At 46.2% G+C, this 24349-nt stretch overlaps 1 protein-coding gene across 3 annotated transcripts in view; it reads right to left on the bottom strand.

The window, feature by feature from the left end:
* MINDY4 (MINDY lysine 48 deubiquitinase 4) overlaps window positions 1-24144 on the bottom strand; it is a 103840-nt gene extending 79696 nt beyond the window's left edge. For 2 of the 3 annotated variants that reach the window (XM_083406310.1, XM_083406312.1), the window contains exons 1-5: window positions 23907-24144; window positions 21220-21339; window positions 19889-20097; window positions 16235-16478; window positions 10807-11261 (exon numbers count right to left, since the gene is read on the bottom strand). In XM_083406310.1, the coding sequence (XP_083262436.1) occupies window positions 10807-11261; window positions 16235-16478; window positions 19889-20097; window positions 21220-21339; window positions 23907-23969 (1091 nt within the window). In that variant the 5' untranslated portion in view covers window positions 23970-24144. The remainder of the gene's footprint in view (window positions 1-10806; window positions 11262-16234; window positions 16479-19888; window positions 20098-21219; window positions 21340-23906) is intronic. The other variant, XM_083406311.1, reaches the window with a different exon arrangement.
* Window positions 24145-24349: the final 205 nt, after the last annotated feature.

The raw sequence follows: 24349 nt of genomic DNA, 5'->3' as shown, positions 1-24349 counted from the left end.
AGAGCCGTCTTCAAATATCTCAACCGCTGCCATAAGGAAGATGCAGCAACCTTGCTTTCTCCTGCCCTGGGGGGCAGGACTCGAACCCATGGCTTCAAGTTACGAGAAAGGAGATTCCGACCAAACACCAGAAGGACTTCTGGAAGTAAGAGCTATTTGACAGTGGAACGGACTCCCTCGGAAGGTGGTGGATTCTCCTTCCTTGGAGGTTTTTAAGCAGAGGTTGGATGGCCAGCTGTCATGGCTGCTTTAGTTGAGAATCCTCCACTGCAAGGGGTTGGCCTAGATGACCTTTGGGGTCTCTTCCAACGCTATGATTCTATGATCCAGTTTACCTCAACACATTTTCCAGAGTTTGGAGCCTTCCCACTGCCCACCACCAAGGCCCACCAAATTTGGAGAAGGCCCAGGGAGCATTTAAAACAATGGCCCTTATTGTTGTGCTGGGCCTGGGGGTAACACGAATAGCACGGTCCAAGTCCGGTCCCAAATCCAAGGGTTCTGCAAGGAGTCAGTCCGACAGGCCAAGGCAGGACACGAGGCTGCAAGTACTCAGGTCTCTCCTCCTCTCAGACCTGAGTCTCTGCAGCTCGGGAGACGTCGGTGGGTTACTGGACCCAGGGGCCGCCTCAGCCTCTCCTGACCCAACCGGTAGTGGAGCAGCTATAAGTGATGGCCCAGCTGAAGGCAATGAGGTCATCCCCACATCTGGAGACAGGGCAGGCTCAGGCCCCTGACTCAGCCCAGCTGGTGCTTGTTGCAGGAGAACCTGTGCAGACTGGGTCTCTTCAGAATCAGGCCCCATACTTGGTTCAGATGATGCCTGAGGCAAAGGATCCGGTGCGGACTGAGACTTCTCTGGATCCGAGTCCGAGCCTGAGTCCCAGGCCATCACAGTGTTCACCTCCTGCCATCTATCCCTCCTTCTCTCCTCTGAATGGGAAAGAATAGTTGGCCCAACATCTCATCTTTGGCATGGAAGATTTCGCCTCCTCCACCCACCCACAACTCACCTACCCTGCACAGAGGCAAGTGCTTTTTAATAGCTCCTGAAATATCACTGCAAAAACCTCATCACTTGATAATGGGTTGTTTTCGAGCTGCGTCCATGGAGGGATCCTGAAATGGCCACAAAGGCTTAAAAGGCCTCTATTGGAAAATTAGTCATGTTTCAGAGAAGCATTGTTAAAAAAAAAAAGGAGACACTTTAGGCCATTTTGCTTCCCAGACGATTACTCCAAGCTGTGCCTTTGCGAGAGAGAGAGGGGCTGTTGGCAGGTCCCTCTACACAAACACAGAGCTATAATGGCTGTGTTTGCACATCACATAGAACCATAGTGCATCATAGATCATAGAATTGTAGATTCTAAGGTCATCTATGTTGGGATTACACTACTCCCGAGCCGCAGATGTGTGGGATTATTGCATGTCACATGTCTGTTTACATTCCAGCACAGATTACTGGACGCGGTAGGGACGCGGGTGGCGCTGTGGGTTAAACCACAGAGCCTAGGGCTTGCTGATCAGAAGGTCAGCGGTTCGAATCCCCACAACGGGGTGAGCGCCCTTTGCTCGGTCCCTGCTCCTGCCCACCTAGCAGTTCGAAAGTGCAAGTAGATAAATAGGTACCGCTCCGGCGGGAAGGTAAACGGCGTTTCTGTGCGCTGCTCTGGTTTGCCAGAAGTGGCTTAATCATGCTGGCCACATTATCCGGAAGCTGTACGCTGGCTCCCTCGGCCAATAAAGCAAGATGAGCGCTGCAACCCCAGTCGGTCACAACTGGACCTAATGGTCAGGGGTCCCTTTACCTTTACCTTTACAGATTTCTGGAGTCCGTGAGCGGAACTTCTGCTCTGTATTGCTTTTGTTCTTCACTCTCTATGAGAAGAAGAACAAGAAGAGAGGCCATGTTTTTCTTCGCCCTGATTTCTGTATAATAAATGCGTAGCTTAGCATCGTATCCACGCCTCGGGCCTGATTCTGTTGTGTGATTACTCTGCTGAGTAATGTGTGCTCAAGCATGACCTGCAGCTTAAGTCGCCGATGCATGTCAGAGGAGAATGACTGATGGATCTCCGCAGCGGCAAGGCTGAGAGGGGTGACGCTACGGCTAGGACCGAGCCAGCTGGCTTTTCATCCCCGGTTCCAACAATCTAGTCCAACCCGCTACAATGCAAGAATTTTAGCTAGGTTTTAATCAAGGGGCTTAGGGGAGCTTTCCAGACCAAGGACCACATCCACTTCTAAGATTCTTAAATGTCCTGCAGTCACTTGATTTCTCCCAAACTTTTTGCAAAGCCAGCCACTGCCATCGCCATTCCTGCGCCGTTTCTCCTCGTTCAAAATGCACGATGCAAAACACCGAAAGGCTGTGTTTATATGTTGTGGCTTAATTTATATATATATATATACAGTGATGCCCTGCAAGACGAATGCCTCGCAAGACGGAAAACCCGCTAGACGAAAGGGTTTTCCGTTTTTCAATGCACTTCGCAGGACGAATTTCTCTATGGGCTTGCTTCGCAAGACGAAAATGTCTTGTGATTCTTGAGATTTTTTTTTGCTCCCTACCCCCTTTTTCTAAGGAACTAAGCTGCTAATAGCCTTTTAGCAGCTAATCCGCTAATCCCTTAAGCCTTTAATAGCCGCTAATAGCCGCTAAACCGCTAATAGCGCTAATCCGCTAAACCGCTAATAGGGTTGCTTCGCAAGACGAAAAAAACGCTAGACGAAGAGACTCGCGGAACGGATTCTTTTTGTCTTGCAAGGCACCACTGTGTATATGTGTATATATATATGTGTGTGTGTGTATATATATATAGTGCACAGAATACTTCTGCTGTGTTCCTGGCTTGCTGGGTCCTTGTCGATTCTCTCCCAGCTGTGATCCACTCCAGCAGAAAACTGAGTCTCCCCTCTGCTCTGCCACAGCCGGTTCTTGTCAAAAGTGCAACGAATATTATGGGGGAAAGTTCCATTTGCTAGAGCTGGGATAGTTCTCGGTCCTGGGGACCATTGCAAGCGAGGGGTATGGGGAGGAAATACCCTATAGCCTGTGCTTTTAAATCCATGCATTTCACAACTTCCACTCCTCGTACAATTGGAAAACCGCAGATATTTATTATGCTTCCTGGGAAGGGAGGAGCACTTTTATTCCTGGGGAATCTTTCCATAAATCAAACTCGAGACAGTCACAGGGAAACCAAAATGCTTGTTTACAAAGCTATTGTACTACCAACCTTACTGTACGCTTGTGAAACATGGGCCACTTATAAGTGCCATCTCCAACTCCTCAAAAGATTCCATCAACGGTGTCTCCGAAAAAATTTACACATTGCTTGGGACGACAGGTGAACTAATACCAGTGTACTGGAAGAAGCAAAGATCACCAGTGTTGAAGCAATGATTCTTCAACATTAGCTTCGTTGGACTGGTCATGTTGTGCGGATGCCTGATTATCGTCTTCCAAAGCAACTACCCTATTCCAAACTTAAAAATGGAAGGCATAATGCTGGTGGTCAACAAAAGAGGTTCAAAGACTGTCTCGAGGCAAATCTTTAAAAATGTAGTATAAACACCAACAACTGGGAAACGCTTGCGTGCGAGCGCTCCAGTTGGAGAACAGCCTTTACCAAAGGCTTTGAAGACACTCAAACTCCGGACGCAAGGGAGAAACGTGCTAAGAGGAAGGCACGCTTGGCAAATCCACACTGTGATCAACTCCTGACCGGAAACCAAGGTCCCCACTGTGGAAGGATGTGTGGATCCAGAATTGGCCTCCACAGTCACTTACGGACTCACTATTAAAACCGTGCTTATGGAAGACAATTTTACTCGGCTACGAGCGATCGCCGAAGAAGAAGGAGAAGGAGAAGGAGAAGAAGGAGAAGAGGAAGAAGAGGAAGAAGAGGAAGAAGAGGAAGAAGAGGAAGAAGAAGAAGAAGAAGAAGAAGAAGAAGAAGAAGAAGAATCCTAGCAAGAGTCCCAAGGACCATATAGAAATCCAGCCCTTAGGCCTGAGATTCTCCACTCTTCTTTTAAAGGTAAAGGTAAAGGTATCCCTGCCCGTTCGGGCCAGTCTTGCCAGACTCTAGGGTTGTGCGCCCATCTCACTTAAGAGGCCGGGGGCCAGCATTGTCCGAAGACACTTCCGGGTCACGTGGCCAGAGTGACGAAGCTGCTCTGGCGAGCCAGAGCCACACACGGAAACGCCGTTTACCTTCCTGCTAGTAAGCAGTCCCTATTTATCTACTTGCCCCCGGGGGTGCTTTCGAACTGCTAGGTTGGCAGGCGCTGGGACCGAGCAACGGGAGCACACCCCGCCACGGGGATTTGAACCGCCAACCTTTTGATCGGCAAGTCCTAGGCGCTGAGGCTTTTACCCACAGCGCCACCCGCGTCCTCTTCTTTTACCCTTCCCTAAAACTAAAACCAGCATCTTCCTTTCACTGCCCAGCTATTTATTTATTTATTTATTTTAAACCCTCTCCTTCCCTGATGCCTCAAATTCATTGCTCTTCAGACGGGTCCTTTTGATGCAGCGCTCTGGTTCTCGGACCTAATCCCTCTCTAGACAGCATGCATAGGCAAAAAAATAAAATAATAAAATAAAGGTGCCTGAGGCTAGTGGCGGATCAGCAACAGGCATTTTTGAAAATGTCAAACCACAGGGTGGGTGTTTAAAAGAAAGAAAGAAAAACCATCACCACCACCACCAACAACAACAAAAAGTAGAACGGGAAGGAAAAGAACAAGAAATGTATTTCTTGATTGGCGTTTCAGAGGGCACATCCCAGAATTCCCAACAGCTGGAACTGACAGAGAGTTCTCTTCCAAGGACAGGAGAGGAAAGGGCCAAGTCTGAGCTAGTCGTGGTTAATGACGTCTTAATGACGTCCTGTGATAACACTTAGAACAGTCATGGCTCCTCCCAGAGAAGAATGGGAAACCAAGCTGATGGAGTTATGTATGAGTTATTTAAACCACAGAGCCTAGGACTTGCTGATCAGAAGGTCGGTGGTTTGAATCCCCGCGACGGGGTGAGCTCCCGTTGCTCGGTCCCTGCTCCTGCCAACCTAGCAGTTCGAAAGCATGTCAAAGTGCAAGTAGATAAATAGCTACCACTCCGGCGGGAAGGTAAACAGCGTTTCTGTGTGCTGCTCTGGTTCGCCAGAAGCGGCTTACTCATGATGGCCATATGACCCGTAAAAACTATGGTGCAGACAAATGCCGGCTCCCTCGGCCAGTAAAGCGAGATGAGCGCCGCAACCCCAGAGTCGTCTGCGACTGGACTTAACAGTCTGGGGTCCCTTTACCTTTACCTTAGGCAAACTAAGGCCCGGGGCCAGATCCAGCCCACGGACGGTCTGGGAATCAGTGTGTTTTTACATGAGTAGAATGTGTCCTTTTATTTAAGATGCATCTCTGGGTTATTTGTTTGGTCTGCCTGGTATTTTTAAATGAGTAGAATGTGTGCTTTTATTTAAATGCATCTCTGGTTTATTTGTGGAGCATAGGAATTCGTTCATCCCCCCCCCCCAAAAAAAAAATATAGTCCGGCCCCCCACAAGTCTGAGGGACAGTGGACCGGCTCCCTGGTGAAAAAGTTTGCTGCCCCCTGATTTAGGAGACCACTGTAAGCAGAATCACTGGCAAGATTTTGATTTCACTTATACTGTGACAATTACCATGGAAAATATGGACTGATATGACAGAGTATGGAAAAAGATGCCGTTTTAAATGTTTAAAATGGCCCTCCATGGAGGGTGAAGTCCTGAGATGCAGAGGAATCTCTGTATATCGAAATATGTTTTATCATTTTTCTTATAACTTTGTACTGCAAAATCAAATAAAAATGAATTTTGAAATAACAGTCACCCCAGAATCCTGGGAGGTGTAGTTTGTTAAGGGTGCACAGAGCTAAAATTCCCAGAGTTCCCTGGGAAGGAGTCTGGCGGGCCCTAGTTTCACTCAGTTTATAGAGCATCATCATCATTATCATCATTATCAACAACACCTGAATTTGTATACTGCTCTGCGGTTCACAACATAAAATCACAACATGAAAACCACTATATATATATATATATATATTTGCTTTCGTAGATTTTCACGGGTACAGGAATGCAGGTTTTGGTGTCCTCGGGTGTCTTCCCGTGTAAAAGTTGGGGTGTCTAGGCGACGTTTCGACGAGGTCTCACTCGTCATCTTCAGGCTGGTGCTTTCGGCTTCTTGTTACTGGAACAGAGCAGGATCTCAGTGTTTGAGTTCCTATAAATACTGTTGAGGAGGTGTGGTGTATAGCCTCCAATGTTCTGGGCAGAGAGGAGGTTCCCAGGCTAGTGTGCCTTTTCTCCTTTTGTTCCTTAATTACTTGAGGGATATCTTGAGTGATTTCTTGAGTGATTTCCTGAATCCCACTTAGGTGGGTCATTAGGTGTGGATTAGTTGCTAAAGCCTTCGTGTCTTGAACTCTTGAACTTTGTGAAGAGTTTTTCTGAGAAGATGGCTGTACTGCACTTGGTTGTGCTCTGGCTTGGCTTCGTGTATAGGGGCGAGCTGTGGTTTTGTGGCCTGTGCCAGCCAGATCTGTGTAGGGATTGCAGGGGGGTGCAGCATCCGGAGGTGCCACCCTGGTTTGGCTACTGGATGGTGTCTGTAATTTATCTGTGGAGAGGGTCTGGGTTTGGGTCTGGTGTGGTTGATTGGTGATGGCGTTCTGTGTGCCTCTGGATCTGGTGTCAGATTTTGTGGGGAGGGCTAATTTCCAGATGTCTGGCAAGCGGGATGTGTCGTCACGCTTGTTCATGTTGTGAGGGTGTTTCTCTATCTCGATGGCTTCCATGATTATTCTCTTGTGGTGATGTTCCATGTTAAAGAGCAATTTGGAATCTGCAAAATTAATTTCGTGTCCTGTTTCTTTCATGTGTTGGAAAAGAGAGGAAGTTTTTTCTTCTTTTTTGACGGCATTCTTGTGTTCTGCGATCCGTGCATTTATTCGTCTGTTTGTTTGTCCAATGTACGTGGCTGGGCAGACTTTGCAGGGTATTTCATAGACCCCTTGGTTTTCCAACTGAATTTTATCCTTGGGGTTTCTGAGGATATTGGCTATTTTTTGGTTGGTGCAAAAGGCTGTTTTGATATTGTGTTTATGGAGGATTTTGCTAATTTTATCTGTAGTGCCCTTGATATAAGGAAGGAGGGCTATGCCATTGTTTTCTTCTGTGTCTTGGTTTTTGGGGGGTGTTTCTTTTTGGATTAGCTTCGTAACCCTGTTTTGCTGGTATCCATTGGCAATTAACACATTCTAAGCTAATCCAAAAAGAAACACCCCCCAAAAACCAAGACACAGAAGAAAACAATGGCATAGCCCTCCTTCCTTATATCAAGGGCACTACAGATAAAATTAGCAAAATCCTCCATAAACACAATATCAAAACAGCCTTTTGCACCAACCAAAAAATAGCCAATATCCTCAGAAACCCCAAGGATAAAATTCAGTTGGAAAACCAAGGGGTCTATGAAATACCCTGCAAAGTCTGCCCAGCCACGTACATTGGACAAACAAACAGACGAATAAATGCACGGATCGCAGAACACAAGAATGCCGTCAAAAAAGAAGAAAAAACTTCCTCTCTTTTCCAACACATGAAAGAAACAGGACACGAAATTAATTTTGCAGATTCCAAATTGCTCTTTAACATGGAACATCACCACAAGAGAATAATCATGGAAGCCATCGAGATAGAGAAACACCCTCACAACATGAACAAGCGTGACGACACATCCCGCTTGCCAGACATCTGGAAATTAGCCCTCCCCACAAAATCTGACACCAGATCCAGAGGCACACAGAACGCCATCACCAATCAACCACACCAGACCCAAACCCAGACCCTCTCCACAGATAAATTACAGACACCATCCAGTAGCCAAACCAGGGTGGCACCTCCGGATGCTGCACCCCCCTGCAATCCCTACACAGATCTGGCTGGCACAGGCCACAAAACCACAGCTCGCCCCTATACACGAAGCCAAGCCAGAGCACAACCAAGTGCAGTACAGCCATCTTCTCAGAAAAACTCTTCACAAAGTTCAAGAGTTCAAGACACGAAGGCTTTAGCAACTAATCCACACCTAATGACCCACCTAAGTGGGATTCAGGAAATCACTCAAGAAATCACTCAAGATATCCCTCAAGTAATTAAGGAACAAAAGGAGAAAAGGCACACTAGCCTGGGAACCTCCTCTCTGCCCAGAACATTGGAGGCTATACACCACACCTCCTCAACAGTATTTATAGGAACTCAAACACTGAGATCCTGCTCTGTTCCAGTAACAAGAAGCCGAAAGCACCAGCCTGAAGATGACGAGTGAGACCTCGTCGAAACGTCGCCTAGACACCCCAACTTTTACACGGGAAGACACCCGAGGACACCAAAACCTGCATATATATATATATATATATATATACACACAGTGGTACCTCAGGTTACATACGCTTCAGGTTACATACGCTTCAGGTTACACACTCCGCTAACCCAGAAATAGTGCTTCAGGTTAAGAACTTTGCTTCAGGATGAGAACAGAAATCAGGCTCCGGCGGTGCGGCAGCAGCAGGAGGCCCCATTAGCTAAAGTGGTGCTTCAGGTTAAGAACAGTTTCAGGTTAAGAACGGAGCTCTGGAACGAATTAAGTACTTAACCTGAGGTACCACTGTGTGTGTGTGTGTGTGTGTGTGTGTGTATATATATATATATATATATGCTTTCGTAGATTTTCACGGGTACAGGAATGCAGGTTTTGGTGTCCTCGGGTGTCTTCCCGTGTAAAAGCCTAGACACCCCAACTTTTACACGGGAAGACACCCGAGGACACCAAAACCTGCATATATATATATATATATATATATATATATATATATATGAACAGCAGCAAGCCAATAACCCCTAGCAAAAACACATTGAACAGGGCATTGGATGCCGGAGCATGAGACTCTTAATCTCAGGTTTGTGGGTTCGAATCCCACATTGGGCAACAGATTTCCGCATTTCAGGGGGTTAGGTTAGATGATTCCTGCGTTCCTTTCCAACTCGAGGATTCCGAGATTGTTAAATCACTCTGGGAAGTGTAGTTCCTTGAAGGGGGCCTCCTAGCAACTCTCAGCAACCTCAAGAAACTACAGCTCCCAAACTTCTTTGGGGAAAGTTGTAGCTGTTTAAATGCTTGCCGTGAACGTGGCCGGAGAGGGGCGGGAAACAAAATCTTTCTTTGCGCCACACGCACCTTTAGAAATCTCCCCGCGTGGCCTTCCCCCCCCTAAATCACCTTGTTTTTCTAAAGCCAGTGTGGTGTAGTGGTTAAGCACGGTAGTCTCGTAATCTGGGGAACCAGGTTCGCATCTCCGCTCCTCCACATGCAGCTGCTGGGTGACCTTGGGCTAGTCACACTTCTCTGAAGTCTCTCAGCCCCACTCACCTCACAGAGTGTTTGTTGTGGGGGAGGAAGGGAAAGGAGAATGTTGGCTGCTTTGAGACTCCTAAAGGGGAGTGAAAGGTGGGATATCAAATCCAAACTCTTCTTCTTCTAAAGACTGGACCCCTGAAAAGTCACTCTCTCTCCTTGCCTGGAAAGCGTTGCAATCCTGCGATCGCTGATCACACCCAACCAAGCTGAACTGAGGCAGCTCCTCCTGTCAAAGGCCAGTGATCGTACATCTTTCAGAAGCGTTAGTCAGAAGCTCTGAGTCACAGCATTTTGGACAGTAATTTTTGGGAACTGGCAGAATAGGGGCAAGCTATCAGCCAATGAAGCAATGGCAGGGAGCATTGCTTTTCAGAGAGTGCCCTCTGCTGGACGTCTGGACGTATGACCGTACTGCAGGCATCCCAAGTCGGAAACGAAAACCGTTCAAACAGTTCATCTCCCTCCGCAGGGGGACTCTGGGAATCGTAGCTCTGGGTGGGTAATAGGAGCCTCCTAGCAGCTAACAAGCACCCTTAAGAAACTACAGCTCCCAGAATTTTTCGGGGGAAGCCACAGCTGTTTAAAGTGTTACCATAGTACTTTAGATGTATGGTCTGAATCTGACGTATAGATGGTATTTAACACCAGCTAAACTTGCCAAGGGACGCAGGTGATGCTGTGGTCTAAACCACTGAGCCTAGGGCTTGCCGATCAGAAGGTCGGCGGTTCGAATCCCCACAACGGGGTGAGCTCCCGTTGCTCAGTCCCTGCTCCTGCCAACCTAGCAGTTTGAAAGCACATCAAAGTGCAAGTAGATAAATAGGTACCACTCCGGTGGGAAGGTAAATGGCGCTTCCGTGTGCTGCTCCGGTTTTGCCAGAAGCGGCTTAGTCATGCTGGCCACATGACCCGGAAGCTGAACTCCGGCTCCCTCGGCCAATAAAGCGAGATGAGCGCCGCAACCCCAGAGTAGTTCAGACTGGACTTAACTGTCAGGGGTCCCTTTACCTTTACCTTTAAACTTGCCAAAAACTTGCAAGAGGCAGTGGAAGACAGAAGTGCCTGGTGTGCTCTGGTCCATGGGGTCACGAAGAGTCGGACTCAATTAAACAACAACTGAGTTTGAAGGGACCACGAGAGTCATCTAGTCCAACCCCCTGCAACACAGGAATCTATTTGCCCCATGTGGGGCTCGAACCCACAACCTTGAGATTAAGAATCTCATGCTGTTAGCAACTGAGCTATCCTAACCTACCAGAAAATAAAGCACTGGAGCAGCATATTTACACACAAGCATGTCAATAAACGACGTTTTAAATACGATTTCAATCATGATCCTACCTGAATTCTGTATTTTGAGGTTCGCTCTTTGGTGTGGATCTCGCTGTCCTTTCACGGTCAGCTCCCATCTGCCTCGGAAGAAAGTTCAAGCGGCTTCTCCCCTTATTCACCTCCGCAGGGTACAGGGGCGCAGCTTTCCTTTCTTCAACTGGGCGTCTTTCGGACATCAATTTGGCGAACGGGCCTTCGATGCTTTGGGCTGAATTTCTTGCCGCTTCCCCGCCGGCATTTGTGTATGGGCTAGTCAGGATCGTGGATGAATAGTCCTTGGTTACGTCGATGGAACGGCCGAGGTGCGGAGAAAAGAGATTTGCAGATGGCCTGGAGATTCCTGCCCGCTCTTGCGAATCCCCCATTGGCGCGGCCAAACGGTCACCGGTATCCTTTTCCTCTCCGGGTTTAAATGTTCTGCGGATTCCAGATGGTTGTTTCGTGCGCCGTCTTTTCAAGGAGTCCTGAAACAAATTGTCGAGAGAGGAGAGCGGTGGTCAAAGCACGAAGCTTTTAATCTCGGGGTTATGAGTTCGCGCCCCACATTGGGCGAACGATTCCTGTATTGCAGGGGTTGGACTAGATGACCCTTGGGTACCCTTCCGAAGCTTAATAATGATAATGATAATGATAATAATAATAATAATAATAATAATAATAATAATAATAATATTACTTCACATAAAGTATGCACAATTCTCCCTATGACTCTAAAAGAGAACTGAATGTAAAATACATACATGGTAAGTAAAATTATTACTGATATTCTTGTGCTGTCATCAAGACTCATTGCTCTTGGTGGGATTTGCTGTTGATTTCAATGTTCCCCCTGAAAAATACCCTCTTAAAGAAGACAGGCAGGCAAGCCCCAAGACTACCTCCTATGGAAACCCATAAGCAGAGATCAGGCAACGCATAGATTCCGGAGCAACCCCAAGCTCCTTTTCCCACATTGGTTAAGGTTGGTCGAATCAAGTGCATTTAATAATAATAATAATTTATTATTTATACCCCACCCATCTGGCTGGGTTTCCCCAGCCACTCTGGGCGGCTTCCAACTGAATATTAAAAACAATACAACATCAGACATTGAAAACTTCCCTAAACAGGGCCGCCTTCAGTTGTCTTTTAAAAGTAAAATCGTTGTTTATTTCCTTGACATCTGATGGCAGGGCGTTCCACAGGGCGGGCGCCACCACCGAGAAGGCCCTCTGTCTGGTTCCCTGTAACCTCACTTCTCGCAATGAGGGAACCGCCAGAAGGTCCTTGGAGCTGGACCTCAGTGTCCGGGCAGAACGATGGGGGTGGAGACGCTCCTTCAGGTATACAGGCCCTGCTACAATTCTATAGGCCTTGGTGCACCAAAGCAACCTAAAACTGCATGTTTTTAGAATAAAATGAGAATATACACACAGCAGTGTTTTTTATGACATAGGGGTAATCGACCTACGCTTGTCCTTCTCTTCTGTACAAGAGACATTGATAACTCGACTCCGTAAAACATCTAAAAGTGGCCCTAGGATGACAAAGAATCAAAAAACTGTAGAGTTGGAAGGGGCACAAAGGGTCATCTAGTCCAACCTCCTGCAAATGGAGGAATCTCAACACACGGTCTCCCATCCAGTTTGAAACCATGTCAGACCCTGCTTAGCTTTGCAAATGTGCAGTTTTAATTGCTGCACCATAGGGATTAGGATGGTCGAATCTGCCTTACATTGAGCCAGGTTCTGGGTCCATGTAGCCCAGAATAGGTGGTTTCTCTTCAGGGCAAAATGGGGCACTGCCCTTCTCCCAGCCAGGGTTCAACACTGTTCCTGTCACCCCAACATAATGACCCACATAATCATCAATTAGATCACTCAGTCTACCTCTGGTAGCCAATCAGCTGCAAGTCTGCAGACAAATGCACCCAATGAGCAGTCACTATGTGTTGCTAGGCCCCGCCCCCTTGTCACCTGGTGAAAGCCATTTTCCCCAAACAATTACTTTCCCTTACAGGGAAAGCTTGGGTAGGTCACTCACTGGAACCCAGATCTCCTCCATTAACAGCACATACTTAAAGAAAACAAAAGAGATTATTGTGGACATGTAGGAAATGTAAATTGAATATTCAGCCACTTATTATTGAGGGGAAGTATGTGGAACAGGTCTCAGTGTTTCGATTTCTGGGAATGGAGTTGAGAGATGACCTAACCTGGGGAGAAAACAGCAAAGACCTGATGAAGAGAGCACAGCAGAGGTTATCTATTCTGAGACTCCTCCGGAAAAATAATCTCTCAAAGGACCTGTTGATGGCATTTTACCATTGTACTGTTGAGAGCGTACTAACTTATGGTCTCTGTGTGTGGTTTGGGAGCTGCACGGTCAGGGGAAAAACAATGCTGTCCAGGGTTGTAAAGACTGCGGAGAGAATAATTGGGTGCACTCTTCCCACCTTGGATCAAATCTATGCTTCCAGGTGCCATAAGAAAGCTGCAGAGATAGTGCAGGATAGTGCGCACCCCAGAAATGATCTCTTTCAGCTTCTGCCTTCTGGAAGAAGGTGCAGGGTTATAAAGACTAGGACTAGCCACCTGAGAAACAGTTTCTATTCAAATGCGATTTTGGTTTTAATTGCAGTGTAAGGTAGTCTCTATGGGAGTATATTGTATTTAATTATGGGGTATCAGAGTTTTTAGGGGGTTAACCAGGCTGGGATAGCAGGCTTGTTGGTTTTTGAATGTCTGATGTAGATTTTCAATTTCGTTGTTCTGTATGGGACAATGACAATAAAGATTATCATATCGTATTATATCATATAAAACCCCCAATTCAGTCCTGCACAACCCAACAGGTTTGCATAGAGGTAAAGGTAAAGGGACCCCTGACCATTAGGTCCAGTCGTGGCCGACTCTGGGGTTGCAGCGCTCATCCCACCTTATTGGCCGAGGGAGCCGGCGTACAGCTTCCGGGTCATGTGGCCAGCATGACTAAGCCGCTTCTGGCGAACCAGAGCAGCGCACGGAAACGCCGTCTACCTTCCTGCTGGAGCGGTACCTATTTATCTACTTGCACTTTGCACTTTATCTACTTGCACTTGCTCTGCTAGGTGGGCAGGAGCAACGGGAGCTCACCCCGTCGTGGGGATTCAAACCACTGACCTTCTGATTGGCAAGTCTTAGGCTCTGTGGTTTAACCCACAGCGCCACCAGCATAGAGGTAGAGCTGTCCTGATCAACAAACCATCTGCTGCCTTTTAAAAGATGTGGCTTTTATCCTTCCACAGATTTGTCCCAGCACTTTGGCTCTTCAGATAAACCCCATTCAGGTGACTTTCACAACTGCCTTGGAAAGGTCCATGACTCAATGGGAGAACATCTGCTCTATCCAAAGAAGGTAATGGGTTTCAGGGACTTTGAAACATGCCCTCAAATATTTTTTAGATTTTAGTGCTGACTATGGAGAATGGGCTGACCTGCCGAGAAGGGATATATATATTGTCAAGTTGGAGTCTCCCTGAGACCCACCCCTCAGTGAGAAAGGAAGGAAATTAAGAATAAGATCAGGAGAAGACAAAGTAAAGTGCAGAAGACCTGCAGAAGGGGCATGGAAAAGACTTAAGAGCCTCGGATATAAGGTCACCAGGTTGATGGACTAGATGGAAAGGATAGAAAGGACTGACAAAACCCGAGACCAGGAAGAAGAGACGATGGATGAAGATTGGAAAAAGTTTAAAAATTTATTTAGAGAATTATTGTAAAATTAATGAGTGATAGAAAAAATGCTGGAATGAAACTATTAGGCTTTAGTAGAAATGCTATAAGGAATTATGTATAAATAAGTTTCAAGTTTTAAGCTTTAGGGCTTTTTATGGTGAGATAAGGTTAAAATAAATTAAGGTAAATTAATGACAGAATATAGTGAAAGATGGAAAGAATTTGCTGAGATAATTAATAACTAGAATACAAAAAAGGGAGGTGCGAGGAGGTCGATGAAACAAGTTAATGAAAGATAAAGATTTGGGAATATTGGATTTGTTTTTAAATTTTTTGTTTGTTTTTGGTTTTGGTTTTGATGTATTGTGTGGTTTTTTCCCCTTCTTTTTTCTTTTTATTGACTTGTATTGTTTAATTCTTCTTTTCTTGTCTATTTTTTTCCTCCTTTTTCTGTTTCTTTTTTTCTCTGTAATTTTAAAATCTTAATAAATATCATTTTTTTAAAAAAAGGTATTGGGTTTCACCCCCAACATCTGCAAGTAGGGCTGGGAATGTATATCCCAGGTCTGAAACCCTAAAGAGTCCATGCCGCTCAGTGTAGACAATATGGAGCTATGTGGACTTCCTGCTCCCTCCTAAAATCAGAGGTGGGTGATAGGCAAATACGTCCGTTTGGCTTCTCTAATTTCCTCACTCTTCCAGCCTTATTATGTTCAGTTCTCGACATATCTACATCAGTCTGCATTGCTGTTTAAAAAGGGAAAATGCAACAGCGTTTTTGTGTGAATTTCTTCTACAACACACACTTCCTATGCCATTTTGTCTAATATACACATTTTTACAGAGCTAGTTCCCTTAATACAATTCATTCTTGGACATTATTTGTCAGGGAACTGCCATCGGAGCCAGAGGGAGAGGGAGGGCTCCAGAGGGATTCCGGAGAGCGTCCCGGGAGGGAGAGAAGCAGCACATCTTCTGGGGAAGGAAATCAGCGTAGCACCAGTGGAGGAGGGGGGCAGAAGGGGGAATCGGCGAGGTGGCTCCAAGACTCCTCACCGGGGACCAGCGGGGAGAGCACGGGTCCTCCAATGCCCACATCCTCCCTGCGCAGAAGGCTTCCGCGCAGGGAGAGTAGGCGAAGACTAGGCGTCAAAGAACTTTTATGCTGGAAGAAGTTCAAGAAACGCCCACTGATGGATTCTGCCAGCGATTGAGACAGCCACGGGCGAGTGGCTATCCAGACAGAAAGGGTTCACTCAGGCAACCCACCCAGGTGTGGCGCCGATTTACGCACGAGCAACCCCTAGAACCATTACATTATTCTTACCAATGTATGCATAACATATATGCACACTATAAAATGACATTGCCAAATTCAGAGCAGTGGAAATTTTGAAGGAGGGCTGCTTTTTTCCAGTTCCCATATTGTTTCAGGAAGTACGAATTTGGGAATTTAATTTAATTTCTCCCTAGTCTGGGGGAGCCCAGCTAAGGAAGTCCCTGTCTTCAGGTTCTGAGGAAACCACCAACGACCTGAAATGACTCTGGGGTTGTTGGTTTTTTTGCTATGTTTACATATTTTCCAATGTTGGGGGTTTTCTTGTTCTGTTTTCATATCTTAAATTGCAAAATTTTATTGGGCTGCCTTGTCAGAAAGGTGGTACAGAAGTGCAATAAATAAAATTATTTATTTTTTTTATAATAATAAAAATAACAAAATGTTTAGAATGAGAGCAAAGAACCTCTGGAGAGCTGACTGGGGGGGCTGCCATCGTTCCTCTGCCAAATAGACCACCGCTTCTGGCTTGCGGTTGCTCCCTCGTGGCATTCAAAGACAGCTCAGGTGTCCTCAAGTCCCCGTAGTGATGGCTCGCCGGTTTCTCTCCCTCAGAAAGTGAGCTGCTCTCGAATGCCGTCCCAGATTTGCACTTTCCGCTTTTCTTGTGCTGGTCTCGCTTGGGGATTTTTTCCCCATCGATCTCGTAGCTGCAAGGACACAGATGCAAGGAAGTCTGTCATTCAGACCGCCTGAATGAAGTTCATGGACCACTGATGGTCTGATGGTTCTACAGACCAGTGTACAGGAAGAAGCAAAGATCACCAGTGTTGACGCAATGATTCTTCAACATCTACTTCGTTGGACTGGTCATGTTATGCGGATGCCTGATGATCGTCTTCCAAAGCAACTACTCTATTCCAAACTTAAAAATGGAAAGTGTAATGCTGGTGGTCAACAAAAGAGGTTTAAAGATTGTTTCAAGGCAAATCTAAAAAAATGTAGTATAAAAAGGTAAAGGGACCCCTGACCATTATGTCCAGTCATGGCCGACTCTGGGGTTGTGGTGCTCATCTCGCTTTATTGTCCGAGGGAGCCAGCGTACAGCTTCCGGGTCATGTGGCCAGCATGACTAAGCCGCTTCTGGAGAACCAAAACAGTGCACAGAAATGCCGTTTACCTTCCTGCCAGAGCGGTACCTATTTATCTACTTGCACTTTGACGTGCTTTCGAACTGCTAGGTTGGCAGGAGAAGTATAAGCACCAACATTTGGGAAAAACTTGCCTGCGAGCACTCCAGTTGGAGAACAGCCTTTACCAAAGGTGTCATGAGCTTTGAAGACACTCAAACTCAGAACGCAAGGGAGAAACGTGCTAAGAGGAAGGCACGCTTGGCAAATCCACACCGTGATCATAACCTGCCCGGAAACCGATGTCCCCACTGTGGAAGGACATGTGGATCCAGAATTGGCCTCCACGGTCACTTACAGACTCATTGTTAAAACCGTGTTTATGGAAGACAATCTTACTCGGCTATGAGTGATTGCCAAAGGACAGACCACAGTATGGGAACAGCTGCCTGGAGAGCTATGGAATCGAATAGAAGCACCCTTTGGTTTAGAAACTGTGTCTCATGGTTTAAGCAGGCATGAATGTCATTTCAGTGAGCTTTCTCTCTTCCGTTCTTCAGGCACAGATGCATAAATAAAACCATAATATGACAAAGGAGCCACCAGTGACCTTGCTTCCAAGGAAACCAAGCCCTCTGGGTTCTCTTACTATTCAGAGATTGCGGTGTGCACCACACTATATTAATAGGAAGGCAACAACAGTGGTACCTCAGGTTACATACTCTTCAGGTTACAGACTCCGCTAACCCAGAATTAGTACCTCGGGTTAAGAACTTTGCTTCAGGATGAGAACAGAAATCGTGCTCCAGCGGCGCGGCAGCAGCAGGAGGCCCCATTAGCTAAAGTGGTGCTTCAGGTTAAGAACAGTTTCAGATTAAGAACAGACCTCCAGAATGAATTAAGTACTTAACCCGAGGTACCACTGTATTGCGGTGTTGAGTTGGGGATATATGTTGAAAACCATTGTGATTCTCGACAAGTACGGTTTTGGGGGGACGGGATGGGCAGATGTGGAGGACTCCCTGGTCCTGAATGGGGTAACTGTGCCCCTGAAGGACCAGGTGCGCAGCCTGGGTGTCATTTTGGACTCACAGCTGTCCATGGAAATGCAGGTTAATTTTGTGTCCAGGGCAGCTGTCTCCTACCTCCATCTGGTACACAGGCCGAGACCCTACCTGCCTGCAGACTGTCTTGCCAGAGTTGTGCCTGCTCTGGTTATCTCCCGCTTGAACTACTGCAATGCGCTCTATGCGGGGCTACCTTTGAAGGTGACCTGGAAACTGCAATTAATCTAGAATGTGGCAGCTAGACTGGTGACTGGGGGTAGCTGCCAGGACCATATAACAATGGTCCTAAAGTATCTTCATGTTTCCAAGGACAATTCAAAGTGTTGGTGCTGACCTTTAAAGCCCTAAAGAGCCTCGGACCTGAAGGAGCGTCTCCACCCTCATCATTCTGCCCGGACACCGAAGTCCAGCTCCAAGGGCCTTCTGGTAGTTCCCTTCCTGCAAGAAGCGAAATTACAGGAATGCAAGCAGAGGGTCTTCTCGGTAGTGGCGCCCTCCCTGTGGAACACCCTACCATCAGATGTCGGGGAGATAAGGAACTACACAAGTTTTATAAGACAACTGAAGACAGCCCTACTTAATGTTTGACCTTTTATTATGTTTCTGTAAGTGCTATAAGGGACGCGGGTGGCGCTGTGGGTTAAACCACAAAGCCTAGGACTTGCTGATCAGAAGGTCAGCGGTTCGAATCCCCGCGAACCGGGTGAGCTCCCGTTGCTCGGTCCCTGCTCCTGCCAACCTAGCAGTTCGAAAGCGCATCAAAGTGCAAGTAGATAAATAGGTACCACTCCGGCGGGGAGGTAAACGGTGTTTCTGTGCACTGCTCTGGTTTGCCAGAAGCAGCTTAGTCATGCTGGCGACATGATCCGGAAGCTGTATGCCAGCTCCCTCAGCCAATAAAGCGAGATGAGCGCCGCAACCCCAGAGTCAGTCACGACTGGACCTAATGGTCAGGGGTCCCTTTACCTTTACCTATAAGTGATATAAGCTGCCCAGATTGGCTAGGGAAACCCAGCCAGATGGGCAAGGTATAAATAATAAAATTATTATTATGACTAGTTATTATTAACTAGATACCACCCAGCCCTAGTTATGTGGTACCTGTAGGAGTATTAATTGCATCGACTGAAGTGGTCAAGCAGGTGAGGCGATCTCGCAGGTCCTAAGGGCTTTAAATACTATCAATAACTTATTGAAGTAGTAATAATAATATTTTATTATTTATACCCCGCCCATCTGGCTAGGTTTCCCCAGCCACTCTGGGCAGCTTCCAACAATAGATTAAAAACGTAAGAAAACATTAAAAACTTCCCTAAACAGGGCTGACTTCAGATGTCTTCTAAATGTCAGATAGTTGTTTATTTCCTTGACATCTGATGGCAGGGCATTCCATAGGGCGGGTGCCCCCACCGAGAAGGCCCTCTGCCTGGTTCCCTGTAACTTCACTTCTCTCAGCGAGGGAACCGCCAGAAGGTCCTCAGAACCAGACCTCAGTGTCCGGGCTGAACAATGGGGGTAGAGATGCTCCTTCACGTATACTGGGCCAGCCCGCAACTGGAACAGACCTCTGAGTCCAGGCATTACGTAAATGCACACAAGGCCTCACTCCTGTCAGCAATTGTGCTGCAGCATCCGTGCCTCAGTTGCGTGGGCAAAGGATGGAGAGAGGTTTGTGTGTGTAGGAACCCCTGACCTTCCTGTGGCTGCAATCACCTGTGCAAAGGTCAGAGTCACATCCATTGCTCCGCCCACTAGCCAACCTGGCCCCACCCAACACCGGTATGTGGTCCCTAGAAGGATCTCCAAAAGGGAATGCAGAGATGAAAAATGCTCTCCACTTCTGAGTTACACCAAGAAGATTCATCTGTAGCGACATTTCTTGGCCCAAGAAAATGGATTTAGAATCAAAGCGCTTATCCATACCTGTAGGTCTCGGTTTTGCTTTTTCCAGGCCCAGTTTGCAAGTGGGCATCTTCATCAGAGAGATAATTCTTCAGGACAGAGTCCTCTGTACACCTGGGTTGGCTGAGCTTCTTCCGTGGGGCTGGCGGGCTCCCCTTAGAGCCGCTCGTACGCTCCAGAAAATAGCTGGCCATGACTTCCAGGAGGGTTTTCAAGGGATTCTCCCTTGCCTGCAACAGAAGAGCTCAGCTGGTTAGAGAAAACCTCTGTCTTTCATTGAACCATTAACTGAGATATGCGCACAGTGGAAGCTGCTTCAGACTACCAGTTCAACAAGCTCAATATTTTCTACACCAGGAGTCGGCAAAGTTTTTGTGGCTTGGGCCGGTTCACGCATGTGCAAACACTATTTCCGGCGCTCCTTCCGGCACGAAGGAGGCGTGCGCAGCTTCCCACTGGTTGCAGGAGCTACCTGTTAAGTTGTGGGTGAACATACCAGACGACACAGCGATTCTTCAAACAGTTCTTGTTTATTCACAGGCCAGAACAGAACTGAACTGAAGGGTTCAGCCAGCCTGCTTATATAGGGCTCCACTACAACGCAACTGAAACAACTTTCTGTAACTATCCAATCACTGAACATCGCTTTCAATCCCTTATTTGCATATGTGGACCTGAGTGAAAACTATCTACAGTATCCCCCTGCTGGCCCAGGGTGAGAACTTCAGTACATAACACTACCCTTCTTCTCTTCCCGTGGTTCATTTTACATATCATATACATCCCTGCATATCTTACTATGACCGTTCAAATCCGTTTTCCACTTTCACAGCCATCAAAAATTATTTACTCTGTTGAATTTATCTTAATGCTGCCAGCATTTTCAGCTGTGTACAGTTATTTTCCATATATTCAGTAAATGCTTTCCAATCTTCTTTAAATGTATGTTCTTCTTGCTGTCTTATTCTATATATTAAACCTGCAAGTTCTGCGTATTCTGTCAACTTAAGTTACCAACTCTTTTTAGGTGGGACCTCACACTCACTGTCCATTTATGGGCTAACAAAACATGGGCTGCAGTTGTTGCATACATAAGTAACCTTTCCTGACACCTAGGAATTTCAGTCTAGGTTATTCTTGATAAAAAGGACTCTGGTGTGTGTGTTTTTGGAAAGGTAGTTTTAAGCATTATTTTTTTCAACTCATTATATATCATTTCCCAATACACTTTTACCTTTTTACATGTCCAGCGAGTTCCTTAGTTTATCTATGGAACGGCTGGCCTCATCTCCACCCGCTCTCAGGTTTCCAAAGGATCCGGGGAATTTTGTACAGAGGATTCATCTTCTCACCTTGTTTTGCTTGCACAAAGACTGGAGGTGCAAGACATTTCGCAGTTCGTTTCTGTTGTTGATGCTGAGAGCTGTTCGGGGCAACTCTTCGTCCATCACAACGATGGTTTTCTTCAAGCACTGCGGAGGGAAGAGAGAGGACGGACGTGGCGCTGTGCAGGATAGGGACCCCATCCTGTCTTAACAGTTCAGGACAACTTGTTGATAAAGTTCCTACAGAAAAATACTATCCGGTGAAGTTGGCATAGCACATAAAGGTAAAGGGACCCCTGACCATTAGGTCCAGTCGTTGCTAGGGAATAATATGCATTATGAACTGTATAAAATCACTATGTGGAATCTGACCCTACTGAGTCGTGGCCAATCCTGAACGGACCCAACAGGAAAGGAATAAGAGCTCCGCAACCTCATAGTTGCCTTTGGCTGGACTTAACCATCCAGGGGTCCTTTACCTTTTAGATATCCTTGCCAAAGGTTACCACCCCTGACCCTTAGGTCCAGTCGTGACCAACTCTGGGGTTGCGGCGCTCATCTTGCTTTATTGGCCGAGGGAGCCGGCGAACAGCTTCCGGGTCATGTGGCCAGCATGACTAAGCCGCTTCTGGCGAACCAGAGCAGCACACAGAGACACCGTTTACCTTCCCACCGGAGCAGTACCTATTTATCTACTTGCACTTTCAACGTGCTTTCAAATTGCTAGGTTGGCAGGAGCAGGGACCGGGTAGCAGGATCTCACCCCGTCGCGGGGATTCAAACCGCCAACCTTCTGATCGGCAAGTCCTAGGCTCTGTGGTTTAACACACAGCGCCACCTGTGTCCCTGGCATAGCACATAGGGGCATGCAATAGGATTCTGTGCATAAAACAAAGGTTGCCAACCTTTTGGGGTCTGTGGGCAGATTTTGAGTTTTGGAAGCAGGGTGGATTTGATTTAAATCAAATCGATTTAAATCACTAGTCAATAACACATGATTTAAATCATTTGTTTTACAGAAAGACTCATTCTTGCTGGTGTAATCTTAATATTTACAACCAGAGGAAGGTTTCTTTTTTTGGAATGATAAATTTTCAGAATAGTTTTTACAGTTATATCGAAAATTACTGATTTGGTTATACTATTGGAAATACAAAGACAGATAATTATGAAATCATTGTGAGGTTTCATAAGTTAACTGTTTATATTTGGGCAACTTTTCTGCTGTACTTTATTGGAAGGAGAAAAAATAATCATTTTCTTAACAACCATTTAAAAAATTTATTTAACTAAAGCAATAACATTATAGCATATGTATCCATGTTTGTTAACTGATGTGGTTAAATGTTTTTTTTAAAAAAAAACTTAGCACACATGAAAAACTTAAATCCTTATTTCCTGATGACTAGCCTCTGGACTATAATGTAACTTAAATAGAAAACTATCTTTAGAAAGATTTCTCCTCCAAAAGCATTTTATTTTAATAATCTGATTTAAATTTTGAAAAAATTCGATTTAAATTTTTAAAAATCCATTTTTAATTAATTAATTTTTTTAAATCATTGATTTTTATGCACCCTGTTTGGAAGGGAGGTTGCGGGTGTTTACAACCCTATGCCCCTCTACCAGGTCAGGATCCTCACCAGGGCTGGATCCTGAGGAAGTGAGGTTAGCTGCTTTGCAAGGCAGCAAAACCATGCTTTGCAAAACCAGGTTTCAATTTCTTTAAAACTGTGACATTATGGCAGGGGACAAAGCCGTATTGCAACTCTTGGGTTGGTTTGTTTGTTTATAAAAACAATTTTAAAAAGTTATATGATTTCATTTGCATTGTATCAGTTCTGTTTGCTTGTTTTCCCGCCACAAGTTGCATTTTTTTTTTTTTTACTGAGCTTGCAAGCTGTCCCTGATGATATCAAGTGTCGGCCAAGCATGTAAATAAATGCATAAACAAACATAAACAAAGGATGCGGAGGGTTGGACTAGATGAGTCGCTTCCCACACGGCAATTCTCCGATTCCATGAAACTAACAAATAAGATAAATAATCCAGGCTTGAATTAGATGTGTGAAATGGATATGGGTCACAAAAGCAGACATGCATTTTTAATATTGGAAATTCCTTCTCTTTCTCGCCGACTCTGCAGCTTTTAATGGATAAAATGCTAGAAGCGGCCAAACAGATGACTTTTAATAGCACCTCCTACCGGGGAGCTCTCAATCCGTTTCTCCCCTCCACTTTTTTAAAAAATAAAAATGTTATTTTTAAACAGAATAATCACTAGCACAGCTTCATCGCTCGTGCTTTTTTTCTCTCTCCAGTACACATCCGTTCAACACAATCTACGCTTTGTTTTAACATTTGGACAGCCTTTTCCCATCAAATTGGGTGGAAAAAACTCATGTTTCTGCTTCCGCGTTCATGGAAATCCCAAGTGCATTCTGGGAAATGTAGTCCTCGTGGTGGGTGGCAGAGAGTTTGTTGTTGCAGCTTGAATCAAAGCCATTCTCATATATGTTGATATTTATATATATGTACACACACACACAAGCACTAATTTCCCCAATTCCCAGCAAAATATGGGGAAAGCAAAAGGAACGTTTTAAGCTTAACAAAATGCATTGCTATTTCCCCCCCTTCCCAAAGCATCGTAAAGCGCGCTTGCACCGCTCTCCAAGGCAGATCGCAAGCTCTTTATTTTTATTATCCTTTACCTTTTTGCTGAGAAATTCTCTCACCAAGGATGCAGCCACCTCTTCCAGGAAAGAGGCTTCCATTGCAAAACTCCCAGAGCATGCAAAAAAAAAGGGAGATCTGCGTTTGCTGGCTCAGTTTAAGGACCGGGAGAGGGAGAAAAAGAGAGCGCCTTTGTTTTGTGCGCCTGGCGAACTGCAGCTGCACAGCTTCCAGGTCTCCATCTGCAACCCGGCTGTTGCGTTGCCGTTGGCAGGTTGCCGTGGCGATGGAATCATGGCCGGGAGAGCGTTCGCAGCGCCCCCTGCCGCTCCTGCGGGGGCAAGGCACCCGGCGCGGCGAGGCAACTCACCTGGGCGCGCACAGGTAAGCGCGCCAGGCAAGGTACTCAGCGCGCCGGGCACTTCGGAGGGACCCAGCCAGTGCCGGATTTACCTGCGAGCGCTCCAGTTGGAGAACAGCC

The sequence above is a fragment of the Podarcis tiliguerta genome, assembly GCF_965153285.1.
Source record: "Podarcis tiliguerta genome assembly, chromosome: 12".
In the NCBI taxonomy this organism is placed as follows: Eukaryota; Metazoa; Chordata; class Lepidosauria; order Squamata; family Lacertidae; genus Podarcis; species Podarcis tiliguerta.
The sequence above is the reverse complement of the archived record's forward strand: the minus strand, read 5'-3'. Positions and strand labels throughout refer to the sequence as shown.